General features: G+C 36.5%; 1 protein-coding gene across 5 annotated transcripts in view; it reads left to right on the top strand.

The window, feature by feature from the left end:
• The window catches only part of ORC5 (origin recognition complex subunit 5), a 176994-nt gene that overhangs the window by 18823 nt on the left and 141591 nt on the right, over positions 1-16580 (top strand). For all 5 annotated transcript variants that reach the window (XM_087861164.1, XM_087861163.1, XM_087861165.1 and 2 more), the window contains exons 6-9: positions 3582-3712; positions 9882-9930; positions 10019-10109; positions 15654-15706. In XM_087861164.1, the coding sequence (XP_087717290.1) occupies positions 3582-3712; positions 9882-9930; positions 10019-10109; positions 15654-15706 (324 nt within the window). The remainder of the gene's footprint in view (positions 1-3581; positions 3713-9881; positions 9931-10018; positions 10110-15653; positions 15707-16580) is intronic.

Below are 16580 nucleotides of genomic sequence, written 5' to 3'. Positions count from 1 at the left end.
GTGCTGTTTTTGTACTGTGTTTTACTTCTCTATTTATTATAAACTGCATATTTTTAAAAAAGATTTTATTTGAGAGACAAAGTATGAGAGAGGGGAGGGGCCAAGGGGGGGGAGAGAATCTCAAGCAGACTATGGGCTGAGCACGGAGCCCAATTTAGGGCTTGAGCTCATGACCCTGAGATCATGAGCTGCGCTGAAATCAGGAGTTGAACACTTAACTGACTGAGCCACCCAGGTACCCCAACATAAACCCCATATTAAATTATTATTTGGACTTGAAAGAAATAAAAAATCTTTTATTGTTTGTCTTGCTTGAGCTTCTTGGATGCATGAATTGTATAGTTTCAATGACTTTGGAAAATTTTCAGCCCTTGTTTCTTCAAATGTTTTATCTTTGTTCCCTGTGCCCCCTTTTCTTGCCTTATCCTGGGACTGCATTATATGTATGTTAGACCACTTGATATTGTCTCACTGAATCTGTTTACTTATTTAAATTTTAAATCTTTTTTTTTTTTAAAGATTTTATTTATTTATTGGACAGAGAGAGACACAGTGAGAGAGGGAACACCAGCAGTGGAGTGGGAGAGGGAGAAGCAGGCTTCCCGCTGAGCAGGGAGCCCGATGTGGGGCTTGATCCCCGGACCCTGGGATCATGACCTGAGCCCAAGGCAGACACTTAACAACTGAGCCACCCAGGCACCCCTAAATTTTAAATCTTTCTTCTTTGTGTTTTATCGGGGATAGTTTTTTTCTCTATGTCTTTGGATTCACTGACTTTTTTTTCCCTCTACAAGTGTCTAATCTGCAGTTAATCCCATCCACTAGAATTTTCATTACAGATCTTACTATGCTTTTGTTTTCCTTTGTGTTTTTGAGCTTATGAGATGTTTATAATAGTTGTTTTAATGTCCTTGTCTATTGATTCCATGATCTCTTTCATTTTGGGTTTGTTTCTGTTGACTAATTTTTATCTATTATGGGTATTCATTATACTACTTTGTGTATTTAGTAATTTTTGATTGAATAACAGATATCTGTTTTTTGTTGTATGTTGGACATTTTTCTAGGAAGCATTTAAATTTCTTGAAGATATATCTGACTCTTTTAGGGGTATTTTTAAGCTTTTTTGGAGGGATGCTCTGGAGTGGCCTTTTTTCCTGGGGTAATTTTAGCTCTGCTTTTACGACATAGCCCTTGTGGGATCTCTACTGAATGCCACATGTATTCAGCATAGTTTTTTCATTCTGACTGGTGACAGTATGAATGATTTACAGTTCTTTGTGAGCTCTGATAACGTTTTACTGACAACTCTCCATTAATTGTTTAACCCCAGAAGTAGTTCTTGCTTGGCCTATAGGGTTTTACTCTGTGCATATAGAGATTGGTATTCAGGCAAGACTCAAGGAGAACCCCTATGTAGATTTCTGGAGCTGTTTCTTTCCATAGCTCTTTCTCTGTTGTACTCTACCCTGCACATTCTGACTGCCTTAGATAGCTCCCTCTACTCTGGTCTTTGTGTTCTCATTGGGATTAATGGCTCCTTTTGGAACTTTTCTGTACCACAGTTCTAAAATTACCTCTTGTTAGAAAGCCTGGCTGATGGCTCATTTGTTTCCTTTTTTCTCAGGTATCACAGTCCTTTATTGCTTGTTGTTTGATGTCTGAAAATAGTGTTTTTTTTACATTTTGTCCAGTTTTTAGTTTGTTGCAGGAAATATTTCTGGAGCCTCTTACTTTTTCATGACTAGAAGCTGAAGTTCTTCAAGTTAGAAATGGTTGTTCTTTGTGTTTTAAACTATACTTTGATAGTGTAATTTTGGGACAACAGGAGACCAGTCATATGGTTTCTCCTTCCCTTTATTTACTACCTGTTAGCATACTATTTTTGACTTTCTGTTAAAGTTGGGATTTTTCCATAAGTTTGAATAGTCCCAAACCATTCGAGCTTCCATAACATAGAGTTGTACTCTGCAGTTTTGCCTGTAGTCTTAACTAAGCAGCTGGTTTATTTTTATAGAAACACAGTGAGATCTCTAACTCTTATAACACTTATAACACTTCCGTCAGGATTGAGCCAGTGGTAACAACTAACCAACTTTCATGTGAGGCACTGAGAGTCACCGGTAAGGGGTGTCTAGATAGAGATGTTCAGGAGGAGCTTAGGAGTGCAGTCTGAGCTGGAAACCTGTTTTCCAGATTTCTGCATCCATGCATTTGTAGACTATCTTTTTTGCCTTTGTATGTTTATCTGTCTGACCATCCATCCCTTCTATCTCCCAAGTTTTAAGGCACCTTTTAGAAACTTTCTGTGTATCCTATATTTTTCCATGCATGGTTTTAAAAAGCTTAGTAACATTAAATTTAAAATGTCCTATTAGAATGTAAAAATACATGGACTCCAAAGTCAAGTTTTGGACTTTGTGTGTTTTTTTTTCAGTGGTTATGATATAAAAAATGCAGATCTAGTAAGTCTCTCATACAGAATCCGTTCAGGATAATATTCCAAGCATGTGGCTGGGCTTTGAAGTGTGCTATGTTTTGTTTTTTCAGTCAGCAGTCCTATCTAAAAGAGCCTTTGACATATAACTATATATATGTTTCTCTTAATATATATCCAGTGATAGGCCATATATATTGTTCGATCTTGCACCTGTATCTAACTGATTGTGAGGAACAAGAGAGTGGTAGAGTCAAGGGCTGATGGTAAATGACATAGTATCCATGGTAAAAATACTCACCTTTTAAAGGGAACCTGACTTGGTCAGAACATCCTATAAGAGTTTTTACTTGTAAGTATTGCAAAAATCCTGAACCTGTAGAACTAGTCAAAGAACTCCTAACTGAGGACTCTAAAGAGACCGTCGCACCAGGGAGCCAGAGGGAATTGCAATAAGGAAAGAATGACTAATTGATTTCATGTACTAAAATGGGAAATTTTTAAATAACGGGTGGCTGTTTCACTTTTAATTTTAACTGTGCTTCTACAATAGGATATTTCCAGCAGGATAAAATAAAGTTTAGGATTCTAAATGTGTGATATTGTATAAAGAGTTTAAGATAGATGAGAAATACAGTAAAGATACCAAAGCTTTAGGAAGAAAACATGATTCTTAAAAGGAGGAATGACAAAGTAAAGATGACAATTTTCATAAAAACTTATGAATTCTTTTTATTTTTGAAAAAATGAAAAGCATTTTCCAGTTTGGTGGTTGTTTATGTAGTACCCCTGCTTGTTTCTAGTTGATTTACTAATTAGGCAGAAAAAGAAATAGAGCATATATTATTTTTCACTCTTGATATTGATTTTGCCTGCAGAGGTTCTTGAGATTTTCTTTAGATGCCATTGTTTAATATTTGTCTTAAGCAATTTTTAGTAATGTTTTTAGAATATTAGATTCATAATTCTTTTACCTCAGTTTCAAAAGTTGTGTTACTTTTCTACTCTTGGAACAGTTTCCTTATTCCTTAATAGTCGTTGGGCCTGTATATTTATTGTTTTATACCCTTGTTATAAAATGCCAGAAGTTATAACTTTTTGGGTGCTGGGTTAATCCTTAAGTTCATGTGTGTCCTTTGAACAGGGAACCTTCAGAAGATCCTGTCACATGATCATCCTCCAGAGTATTCAGCTGATTTCTATGCTGCCTACATTAATATTCTTCTTGGAGTTTTCTACACTGTCTGCCGAGATTTGAAAGAGCTCAGACATCTGGTGAGTGAGCTTTTTACTTTAAAAAAAAAGAAAAGTACATCTTTTAATATTTTTCCATGTAGAAGTGTTGTGAGGTAGGCTAGAAGCTGAACATTTATTCTAGAAATTTGGATATGGCCTTTTGAGGCTAACGTAAGTAGGTGGAAGTCTGTTCCTTACTACAAACTTCAATCTGATCAGAAAGCCTTCATTCATCTTTAGTTATGTCTTCTCACTCTTCCTTAGGAGTGTTTTTTGTTTCCTTCTTTCTCTTTTTCTAATTACGGAAAATGTAAAACTTCATTAAAATCAAAATGAAGAGAAACAGAAGGTGTAAAAGCTTAATAAGTAATTTTATGTCTTTTAATTTTTGTAACGTTTCTCTCAGGTTTTGTGTATGTAGCAGTAGTGGTCTGGCATCTAGATGAACTTAAGGATAGTCAGAAGCCTTACTTACAGGTCTTTCATGAGCCACGGACCTTGAATTACTTATCTTTATATAAAGGATTACTTTTAATATTTATATGAATAATTACTTAAAACATTATTTAAAAGAGTAGTAAAGCTATTTATATTTCACAGGTAATTTATAAAGTAATAAGACTTACTTTAATTTTTCTTTCATCTTTCTACTTTTTTTTTTTTTAATATTTTATTTATTTATTCGACAGAGATAGAGACAGCCAGCGAGAGAGGGAACACAAGCAGGGGGAGTGGGAGAGGAAGAAGCAGGCTCATAGCGGAGGAGCCTGATGTGGGGCTCAATCCCAGAACACTGGGATCACGCCCTGAGCCGAAGGCAGGTGCTTAACTGCTGTGCCACCCAGGCGCCCCAATCTTTCTACTTTTTAATTGGGTATGAAGGGGAGGAGGCAAGAGTATCTGGTTTCCCTTTTAGAAACCTTCCATTAATACTAAGATGTAAGAAAAAGTAGTAATATAATTAAGGCTGGAAAACAGTTACTTTTTTTTTTTTTTTAAAAGATTTTATTCATCCATTAGAGAGAGAGAGAACATGAGCACAGGGAGGGGCAGACGGAGAAGCAGGCTACCTACTGATCAGGGAGCCTGATGCGGGACTCAATCCCAGGACCCTGGGATCATGACCTGAGCTGAATGAAGGCAGTTGCTTAACCGACTGAGCCACCGAGGCGCCCTGGAAAACAATTACTTTAAAAGGAACAAATTCTATAGGTTTTAGCACGTTTTCTTTGTTTTACTCTTTGCTCTGAAAAGAGTCACGTAGAGGGATTCAGTATGTGTTTGAATGTGTGTTTGAGACAGGATGTAGAAGAAGGTGACAGTTTCAAATCGTGTTTACATTTAGTATGTTTTTCTAAGTTTTAGATTTTAGGCTTCTTCTGATGTAGGTGTAGACACCAAGCATCTTCTGAGTAGGGAAAAAAGAAGAGACAAGCTTCTAGTTCAAGCTCATCACTAACATTTCTCCAGCAATTGAACGTCTTGGATCCCTGGTGCCCAAAGAAATGACAGCAGAGGGGCTTACAGAGAGGAGAGGGTTTAGTACACAGTACCTGCATGAGGTAGAGTCAAGGGGAAACAGTCCTCTACCATTTTGCCTGGGAAGTAACCTGCAGTTACCACAACTTACCTGAATCCTGTGGGAATCCGCGCCTGCAGCCATTTCAAAGTAGAGCGTAAAGTGTAAGAAGAAAGAATTATTTAGGAAACTATATCTAGATAAAGTGTAAAAGAAAATATGTATTTAAATATGGTATCTTATACAGTCCCTTTTTAACCCTTTAGGTTTTACTGAGAAATTGTTTAGGGATGAAGTTATAGTTTTGTTGTTGTTATTGTTACATCATGTTCATAAACTTGAAGCTTGAAGGGTGGTTTAAGCTTTTACTACTACTAGTAAAACTAATATATGTAAGAAATGATCTGTAAGCACAGGAAAAAAGTAGCAGTGTTCTTATTTTCCTCCATATGTGGAACATAGGATAATAAAGGTATATTTTCCTTCAAGTGGATACTATTTGTTTCAGAGTTTGTAAATGTCATAGTTATTGAAAGTTTAATAAATAACCTGCAAAGGATTCTTTTTAGGCATCTTTTCTATGTATATGCTTTTAAATTTGCTTTATAAATTATTTCTTTAAGTACTATTTTTTTTGGAGGCTAAGTGTGTAGGTAGCACAAGATAAGAGAAAGTAAAGTACTACTTCGAATATTCATTTAGGTTTGTCCTTTCTGTTTTTATGATAGTCTTAAAAAATAGTCATTATAATTTTTAAAATGGCCAACAAGTTATTTTATATTCATTTATAAATGCCAAACACAGAATGGTTCATTTCGTAAAAATTTTATTATTTTATTTTATTTTATTTTTTTAAAGATTTTATCGATTTATTTGACAGAGAGACAGCCAGTGAGAGAGGAACACAAGCAGGAGGAGTGGGAGAGGGAGAAGCAGGCTCCCAGCGGAGGAGCCTGACGCGGGGCTCGATCCCAGAACGCCGGGATCACGCCCTGAGCTGTAGGCAGACGCTTAATGACTCAGCCACCCAGGCGTCCCTGCATGGTCCTTTTAAAACAAATCTGTTACACATTAAGTTTATTGTATTTTAAACTTTTTTCTTTTTATTTTTTTATTTTATTTTATTTTTTTAAAGATTTTTTTTTTTAAATTTATTTGACAGAGATAGAGACAGCCAGCGAGAGAGGGAACACAAGCAGGGGCAGTGGGAGAGGAAGAAGCAGGCTCATAGCGGAGGAGCCTGATGTGGGGCTTGATCTCATAACACCAGGATCACGCCCTGAGCCGAAGGCAGACGCTTAACCGTTGTGCCACCCAGGCGCCCCACTTTTTTCTTTTTAAATATCATAATTTTCTTAGAAATTACTCAGAAAAATTAATTGCTTAGGCAGAGCTTAGTAATCTTTTAGAGTGCAATTCCAAATTTCTTTCTTTTTTTTTAAAGATTTGATTTATTTATTTGACAGAGACAGCCAGCGAGAGAGGGAACACAAGCACGGGGAGTGGGAGAGGAAGAAGCAGGCTCTCAGCAGAGGAGCCTGATGTGGGGCTCGATCCCAGATCACTGGGATCACGCCCTGAGCCGAAGGCAGACGCATAATGACTGCGCTACCCAGGCGCACCAATTCCAAATTTCTTATGCCAAGTTTTTGTTGTGGTTAGACCATGTGCCTGTGGTGACCAGTGACATAGTGACTAAGAAGTGGGTGTCCCATAATCAAAGTATGTATGGTAGAATGAGCAGAGGACTTAATATTAAAATACCTCAGCTCTGCCACTTACCAGCTATGTAATGTATGTAATTTTATGTACTTCAGGTTCCTCATTTTTAAAGTAGGGGGGAGTAGTTACCAAGAATACATATCTCAGATGAATTTTATGAGGATAAAATGAAATATTTTCTATTAAAGTGCTTATAAAAATATGTTAAGTGATATTACTGATAACACTAAGTTATTTGAATAAATATTCTCCTTTTAAAGTACAAATAATTTCTGGGGGGGATCATTTACTTTTTGTGAATTATTTTGACAAAATAATACAGCTGGTTTTTATGTAGCCAGGACCCAGCACTTTCTAGGGAATAGAAGTTTCGATCTTACTTTTGAGCAGGGGACTAGGTAGATCGTCCCATGGATGTTTGGAGCATGGGGAGAGGTGGGTTCTGGGTCACAGGACAGTGAAGGGAGCTGGCGCAGAGAAGCTGCTCAGAGTTACAGAGCCTTCTGCCTTGCACATAACTCGCCTAACATGCAGCTGACCAACCCAACGTAATTTTTACTTCAAACAGTCTGACACTCTCAAATCTCAAATTCTTTCATGTATTTTTCAAACAATTATTATTATTTTTTTGATAAGGAAGAAACTGTCACAGTTCTGAAATGGTTGCAGATTTGTCTCCTAGCTCTCAGTTGACTCAAAAGACAGTACACACCAATATGTTTCTATACATATTAGGTATTTTTGCTTTATTTTTACGATATGATTGTATGCTAGAGAAAAATGGTCCCTGAGAATGAAAATGAATTAGATTATAAAATTTTGCGAATAAAGAATCATAGGGTCTGGCTCCAGAGCATGTGTTCATAAGCACTAGACTACAACTACCTCTTAAATAATAGCCAGTATAATTGAGTACTTTTTGTGTGCTGGCCACTGTTTTAAGCCTTTTACCAATATTGACTCAATTCTTAAAACAACCCTGTGAAGGAAGGCATTATCATGAATTTTCATTTTATAGATGAAGAAACACAAGTGTCATTTACCAGCAGTATGTTCTTGGCAAGTTACTTAACCTTTTTGAACTTGAGTTTTCTCTTTTGTTAAGTAGGTATAATATCTGCCTCAGAGGACTTTTGTGAGGTAAAAAAAAAGGGGGGGGGGCGGGGGGATCACGTGTAGAATGCCTGATAGCTGAAGGGGATCAGTTAATTTTAGTTCTCTTCCTCCCTCTGCGGAGCAAACGTTCATGGACTTAAAAATATATTGTAATCTTCCTGTGGCCAAGAACATAAACCATGGCTTGGGTATGGAGACTGCTAACTAAAACTGCTGTAGGCTTGCATCATATGTTAAAGTCATAAGAATATGAAATTTGAAGGATGATCTGGCAGAACAGCTATCATTCCGTTGATTGCCAGGTTTGGTTTGACAGATGGCTGGGTGAGTGGGTGTCCTTCACCACTCTTTTATATCTTTATACTGGTTGATTTATGAATGAGGATGTCTTTTCCACCTAGGGAAGAGCTATTTTTTGGTGAAAGGTGCTTAAGGGGGAGGCAGTCTTTAATTAGGAGAAATAACCTACTTAGGTTTGTTTTTCTTTTTTTCCCCTTGACTTTTTGATTAAAGTGTAGCATACGTACAGAAAAGCACAAGGGGTACCTGGGTGGCTTAGTCGGTTAAGCATCGGACTTGATCTCAGCTCAGGTCTTGATCTCAGAATCATTACTGCTATTTGTAAATGATTAAACAAATATTTTGATGTTTTGGCCAAGAAAAAAAGCAGTTAGCCAAGTTGTTTACTCCTGACATTGAGACATTACTGTTATTAAGCAGTGTTTAGATCCAAAAACCTGAAACTAAGTTAAGAAAGTTGGCCTCTCAGGGGCGCCTGGGTGGCACAGCGGTTGAGCGTCTGCCTTCGGCTCAGGGCGTGATGCCGGCGTTGTGGGATCGAGCCCCACATCAGGCTCCTCCGCTGTGAGCCTGCTTCTTCCTCTCCCACTCCCCCTGCTTGTGTTCCCTCTCTCGCTGGCTGTCTCTATCTCTGTCTAATGAATAAATAAATAAAACCTTTTTAAAAAAAAAAAAAAGAAAGTTGGCCTCCCTACACTTAACACAGTTTGGAAGATTTTTCTGCCCTAAACAATTGCTTTTTATGGAATAAAATAGGAAAAATTGTTTCAAGGTTAGTTCTTAGCTCTCTGTTATCTTCTAGATTTGAGGTTGGATAGTTACACATTTATGTCTGTCTTTCTCCAGGCTTCATTATGGAGTCATTTCAGTATGAAATACTTGTGATCAAGTTAATATTAATAAATGGCAACGGCATGTTTTTATCAGTTTGCTTGAACTACCTCTCGGTAGAATTCCAGTGCTGATCATGGAAAACTGTTAAGTAATTATGATTAGTACTTCTCAGACCTTGGAATACATAGAATTCTCAGAGAGATTGTTAAAACATGGGTTCCTGGATCTCATTCTTAGAGGTTCTGATCATGTATGCCTGGCATCGTGCCAAGAACTTGAATTTATAGTAGTCTCAGGTGGTGCTGCCAGTCTCCTAATTTTGAATCGTACTGAATGAATTGATATTTGATTTGTGAAAATGTTTAAATGTTGGAGAGTAACAGGGTAATTCTTTGGGCTAGTGGTATTGTGTGTTTTGTGGTCCTTTGTGACAGAATTATAAACTAAAATTACAAATTATGCTTTGTTATATTACTTTATATCTAGAGGCTAACATATTAGGCAGGATTTAGCCAGTTCAGGAGTATTTTGCATGTTGTTTTACTATCATTTTTTATATTTATTGTTTTATTATTGTAATAAGCTATAATAATATCTTACTTGAGTAATTATATTGAAATAAAATTGCCTACATTCTAATAAACATTGTACTTGGAAAATAATTCCTATTTGTGGTGAAAAAGTGCTTTCTCTCTCTTTTTTTCCCTTTATTTACAGGCAGTACTTAATTTTCCTAAATATTGTGAGCCTGTGGTTAAAGGAGAAGGTAACTATGTAATTTTACTTATTAATATTTGTTTTGAAATGATTTCTGTAAGATCTGCATTTTTGAAATTTTCTCCCTTTTGGAGTAGCAAATGAACGTGATACTCGCAAACTCTGGAGAAATATTGAACCTCATTTGAAGAGAGCCATGCAGACTGTTTATCTCAGGGAAATATCAAGGTAACTTTCTGTTTACTGTGTATAATATTTCTATCTTTAGTTTGGATATTTTATCTGCTAAAGTGTACGTGTTTTCCTTTACCTTCTTCATGTTAGGAAAAAACTCATATGAGTTTTGAATCATTTCTTCTTATTTTGGGAAGGACAGACAATTTTTAACCAACAGGTTACACAGCTTGAAGTAAGGTGTATATCTCACAATTTTTTTTTTCTTAAGTCTGGAAAGCTACAGGAAAATCAACTTTAGCTTTGTTTTTTATATTTGTGTTAGATATTTGAATAGGTATAATGAAAATTTGATTATTAAAGCAATGTGTAAATCAAGTCATAAGTCTACATTTGTCTATTACTAGAATTTCATAGCAGCGAAACTGCTCAGGAAATGTGGTGGCATTTAGTGGGAAGAACAGAGTTTTGATTTCCATTTCAGCCACTTTCTGACTTGTGGTCTTAGCAAGTCACCTAAAAACCTCTAGGCCTCAGCTTCCTCCTTTCACAGTCCTTCCAAGATTTAAAGAATGTGTGTGAAAATGATTTGTGAATAATACAGTGCCTTACAGGTGATAGGTTAAGTCGCAGTTACAAAGCAATATAGGATATTTAAAAACATCAACAATGCTATCTGCTTTTCTCACTTCCTGGTCAGTTGCGTTATCATTTTTCTCTCATTAATACCTTAATCTGTAACTATTTTTCTTTACTAACTTTGATTTTCGTTTAATTAGCTGATTAGGCTATAATTCAGGGAGAAATTTAATAGTTTCTAAATAAATAGAAACATTACAAAGATACTGTTATTCCTCTTTCAACAATAAAAAGTCATCTGATGAGGATTTTCGGAAGCCACAGAATAGAAAAGCTGTGATCTGCTCTTTTAAAGGTAGAAAAATTTGGATGCTTAGTAAAATGATTTTTACATAATAATGAAAGTACTTGATCTCAGCTCAGGTCTTGATCTCAGGGTTGTGAGTTCAAGCCCTGTGTGGGGCTCTATGTTGGGTATGGAGCCTACTTATATTTACAGTTATATATATAGTCTATAATGTGTTTCTTTCACAGAAGGGTGTAGAGCACAGAAATAAGCATTGCTAATCTGACCTCCTGCCTTACTGAGACATTTTGAAAACTTTTTTCTTTAATGGTTGGATTACACTCATTTGTATTTATTGGTAAGAAGTGTATAGGCTTTATTAACTTTGTCATGTTAATTTGTTGAATTTCCTTTTGTGGTTATTTTCTTTGTCTTTTTGAAAAAAAAAATTTTGGCAGTTAGGAGAGTTTGCATTTTTGTTCTGCTTGGTTAACTTTGTAGTCAAATCATAGAATGCCCTATACGTTCCCTTTTTTCTCGTAATGTGGTTGGTAAAGGACCTGTGAGACTTTCCAATAGGGTAGTAGGAAAATGGCAATCTAACTTTGGTGATATCTCCTGGTCCATTTGAGAGCATTCAAATTACTTCAAGATGTGACTCATATATTTTTTCCCCTACTATCCCTGACCCTTCACCCATGTAAAATAAAATTTGCTAAATTAAAAAAAAATGTTTTATAGTTCCTAATCGAGATTAAATAATTGGGATAAACAGAATAAAGAAAAAGAATAAAGTCATAGAAGGCTAGATCCTGACTCAGCAAGCTGTTGTTAGGAATATATGTTGCTTGTACAGCTTTTATAAACCATTTGGACGAATTATAAAAAAGACTCCAGCCTTCTTCCCTGGTTCATCTTAAAATTCTAGGCTATTTGACCTCAGTTAATACAGTGCTTTGACTTGGAATCAAGTTATTTAAAGATGGTCATTTTATCCCCTGGTTGTCCTTTGCAACTTTAAATAACATTAGATGGGTAATTGCTATATAAGAAACTGTTATCAATTTGAAGTGTCTCAAAGTCTGGATTATGACAATGTAAATGATGAAAATTTATTTTTATTTGCATTTACAAGAAGTAGTGAATGTGAAAATGCCTTATAATCTGTGAAGCAATGTTGAGCTATCAGGTGGAGGAAGTGATCTGTTTTGAAAGTCAGCTTGTTGTGCTAGGTCTGCTCTCCACATAGGTTACTAGTAGTCTGAAAATTTCCCGTATTGCTGTACAGGCATACCTTGGAGATATTGCAGGTTCTGTTCCAGACTACTGCAATTAAAAAAATAATGCAATAAAGTGAGTCAGATGAATTTTTTGGTTTCCCAGTGCACATGTAAGTTAGTCCACATTATATTGTCATCTATTAAGAGTGCAATAGATTATCTTAAAAAAACCTCACAGTGTGCATATACCTTAATAAAAAATGTTATTGCTAAAAAACGCTAACCATCATCTGAGCTTTCAGTGAGTTGTGATTTTTTTTTTTCTTTTTCTTTCTTTTTTTTTTTTTTTGGCTGGTGGAGGGTCTTGTCATGATGTTGATGCCTATTCACTGATCAGGGTAGTGGTTGCTGAGGGTTGGGGTGGCTGTGGCAGTTTCTTAAGACAGCAGTGAAATTTGCTGCATCTGTTGACTCTTCCCTTCATAAACGATTTCTCTGTAGCTTGCAGTGCTGTTTGATAGCATTTTACCCACAGTAGAACTTTCAGAATTGGAGTCAGTACTTTTAAATGCTCTTGCCAACTTATCAACTAAATTTATATCATATTCTAAATCCTTTGTTGTCATTTCATCAATCTTCATTAGCATCTTAACCAGATTCCATTTCAGGAACCACTGCCGTTGTTCATCAGAAGCAGTTCCTCATGTATTAAAGTTCTGTCATGAGATTGCAGCAGTTCAGTTACAATTCAGTTACACTTCTAATTCTAGTTCTCTTGCTTTTCTGCCGCTTCTGCAGTTACTTCTTCCACTGAAGTCTTGAACCCCTCAAAGTCATCCACGAGGGTTGGAATCAGCTTCTTTCAAATTCCTGTTAATGTGGATAATTTGACTTCTTCCCATGAATCATGAATGTTTTTAATGACATCTAAGGTGGTGAATTCTTCCCAGAAAGTTTTCAATTGACTTTGCCCAGATTCATCAGAGGAATTACTATCTATGGCAGCTATAGCCTTGAGAAGTGTATTTCTTCAATAGTAAGACTATAAAGTGAAATGACTCCTTGATCAGGAGGCTGCAGAACCGGACGCTGTGTTAGGAGGCATGAGAACAATATGAATCTCATTGTCCATCTCCATCAGAGCTCTTGGGTGATGACCAGGTCCATTGTTAGTGAGCAGTCATGTGTTGAAAGGAATCTTTTCTGAGCAGGTCTCAACAGTGGGCCTAAAATACTCAGTAAACGATGTTGTACACATGTGCTGTCATCCAGGCTTTGTTGCTCCATTGATACAGCACAGGCAGAGTAGATTTAGCATCATTTTTAAGGGGCTTAAGAGTTCTGGAATGGTCAGTGAGTATTGGCTTCAACTTAAAGTCACCAGCTACATTAGCCCCTTACAAGAGAGTCAGCTCTGAGCTGTGAAAGTCCCAGATGGCATCTTCTTCCAATAGAAGGCGGTTTCACCTACACTGAAAACCTCTTGTTTAGTGTGGCCACCTTCATTCATGATCTTAGCTAGATCTTCTGGAGTAACTTGCTGCAGCTTCTACATCAGCACCTTCTGCTTCACAACTTGCACTTTTATGTTATAGAGACAGCTTCCTTCTCTAAACCTCATGAACCAACCTCTGCTAGCTTCAAACTTTTTTTCTATAGCTTCCTCACCTCTCTCAGCTTTCATAGAATTGAAGAGTTAGGGCCTTGCTCTGGATTAGGCTTTGGTTTAAGGGAGTGTTGTGGCTGGTTTGATCTTCTGTCCGTATCACTGTCCATATCCATGACCCCTAAAATGTTCTCAATATCAGCAATAAGGCTGTTTGCTTTCTTACCATTTGTGTGTGCACTGGAGTAGCACCTTCAGTTTCCTTTAAGAACTTTTTCTTTGCCTTTACAACTTGGCTGACTGGTGCAAGAGGCCTAGCTTTTGGTCTGTCCCAGCTTTTGACAGGACTTCCTCACTAAGCATAATAATTTCTAGCTGTTGATTTAAAGTGAGAGACGTGTGACTCTTCCTTTCACTTGAACACTGTGAGGCCACTGTAAGGTTATTAATTGGCCTTATTTCAATATTGTTGTGTCTCAGGGAGTAGGAAAGCCCAAGGAAAGGAAGAGATGGGGAATAGCCAGTCAGTGGAGCAGTTAAGTTTGCCATCTTCTGTGGGTGCAGTTTGTTACCCCAAAACAATTAGAATAGTAATATCAAAGATCACTGGTCACAGATCACCATAAGGAATAATAAAAATGAAAAAATTTGAAATAGTATGAGAATTACCCAAATGTGACAAAGAGACATGAAGTGAGCAGTTGCTGTGAGAAAAATGGCACCGGTAGACTTGCTTGATGCAGGGGGTTGCTACAAACCTTCAATTTGTAAAAAAAAAAATGCACCATCGGCAAAGCACAGTGAAGCATGATAAAATGAGGTATGCCTATATTTCCATAATTTTCAGCTATGCTTGCAGATTTGAAAAAAATACATACAGTTTGATTTGGGATCTTTAGTTCTGGTCTGGCATTTACTTTTAAATTAGTATTTTAAGAACTGAGTTAAAGAGTTTGAGAGGGTTCTTACACATCATTGCATCTAACTGCCTTATTTTTTGGTGAGAAGGTTATTGATTTATTCAAGGTCATACAGCTAAAATTTCTGTCTGTCAGGGCTGTCTTTTTCCTGCACTGTAGTGTGTTTCCTAATGAATTTGATTTGTCATATCATGACTTCATATTCTTAATAATATTTGAGGGTGTTTAATAGTTTTAATTGCAAGTAAGATCAGAGTGAGGCAGTAGAAATGGCATGAACTTTGCAGGCATTCTATAAGGATTCAGGTCTTAGTTGTGTTACTGACTGGCCAGGTATCCTTGGGCAGCTTAACCTGTCGGCCTCAATTTTCTGATGTGATGGTACTTATTTTAAGAGATTGTTATGCAGGGGGCACCTGGGTGGCTCAGTTGGTTAAGCATTTGCCTTTGGCTAGGGTCATGATCCCAGGGTCCTGGGAACGAGACCCACGTTGGGCTCCCTGCTCAGAGGGAAGCCTGCTTCTGCCTATCCCTCTGCCCCTCTCCTCTGCTTGTGTGCGCATGCGCACCCATGTGCGTGCTGTCTCTCTCTCTCAAATAAATAAATGAAATCTTTAAAAAGAAAGATTGTATGGAGTTAGAAATAGTGTATAACAGTTGCATCTAATATGCTAACTGGAGCATTGGGAGTTTTACTGAAGGATAGGTGATGTTATTTATTTATTGGTACTTTTTGATAGCTTTAAAATTGTGATCAGGAAAAAAGATTAAAATAACATCTGGATATTGATATGTAAGTTTATATTGTTCTAGTACTAAATGATTTCGTTGAGGCGCAAACATGTAACATGCATGTATATATTGTCTTATTTATAAGGAAATTGACTGTTTTCTTAAACCAAAAAATTACTTTTTCTAGGACTGTTTTAAGTACAGTATATTGATTTTATATTTTCAAATCATTATTGCTCTTCTATTTTCTCTCAGTTCACAGTGGGAAAAGGTACAGAAAGATGACACGGATCCAGCACAACTTAAAGGTATCAAAGGAAGTATTGAGACAATTACCAGAGACATTTCTTTAATTGATTACTGATAATCAAGATATTGAAGTTAATACTAAAGATAGCATCAGTCAGTAAATAGTGTTCTGGAAAAAAATTTACAAATTACGATATTTTAATTAATGATTTTCTCTTAAGTGTGAAACTCCAATTTATGAGAGGAAATAATTCGAATACCAGTTTTCTATTTTCTAAATGTTGGATTATGTCATATAAAAATCAAGCAATTTATTTTCTTTAAAAGCCTTTGTTCAGGTGTATGACACAATTTTATCTCAGTATATATGTATTTCTTGGGTTTTATGTTAACCCAGTTTGAGGGATGCATTCCTGTTGGTTATGTTTAAAAAAGCTTTGTGCTTTTGTTTTATTTAAAGAAACTATTACTTTGGATTTATCCCAATAGAACAACTTCAAGGAGCGAGTATCTAAAGTATTCTTATTTTAAAAAGTAGATCACTGGGTAGTGGTTGGAGGAAATGGTATAGAATTAAGTGGTGTTGCAATTCTCTTTTGTCTGTTTTGTTTCTCAATGCCCTAGCTGGTGTACAAGTGATTTTCAGTTGTGTGTTCCAATGGAAAGGAGTAGATGCCGGCGTTAGAAAATCTGCAGTAATTCCCTAACTGTATGACCTCGAACCCAACTCAGTGCCCTCATCTAAAATGAAAAGAACGTCTAACTTTAAGTTACTGCAAAGATTTGGAGATGCCTCAGTGATAAGGCGACACCTTGCACAGTGTCTGTGCTAGATGTTCAGTACATATCAGATTCTTTCCTTTCCTGTAAAAAATTGATGCTATTTGACTGGCTCCTTTGTTTTATTTATCCATTCATTTAGTTACTTCCTTC

The sequence above is a fragment of the Ursus americanus genome, chromosome 3 (assembly GCF_024610735.1).
Source record: "Ursus americanus isolate L20-20 chromosome 3, mUrsAme1.1.p, whole genome shotgun sequence".
Classification (NCBI taxonomy): domain Eukaryota; kingdom Metazoa; phylum Chordata; class Mammalia; order Carnivora; family Ursidae; genus Ursus; species Ursus americanus.
The sequence above is the reverse complement of the archived record's forward strand: the minus strand, read 5'-3'. Positions and strand labels throughout refer to the sequence as shown.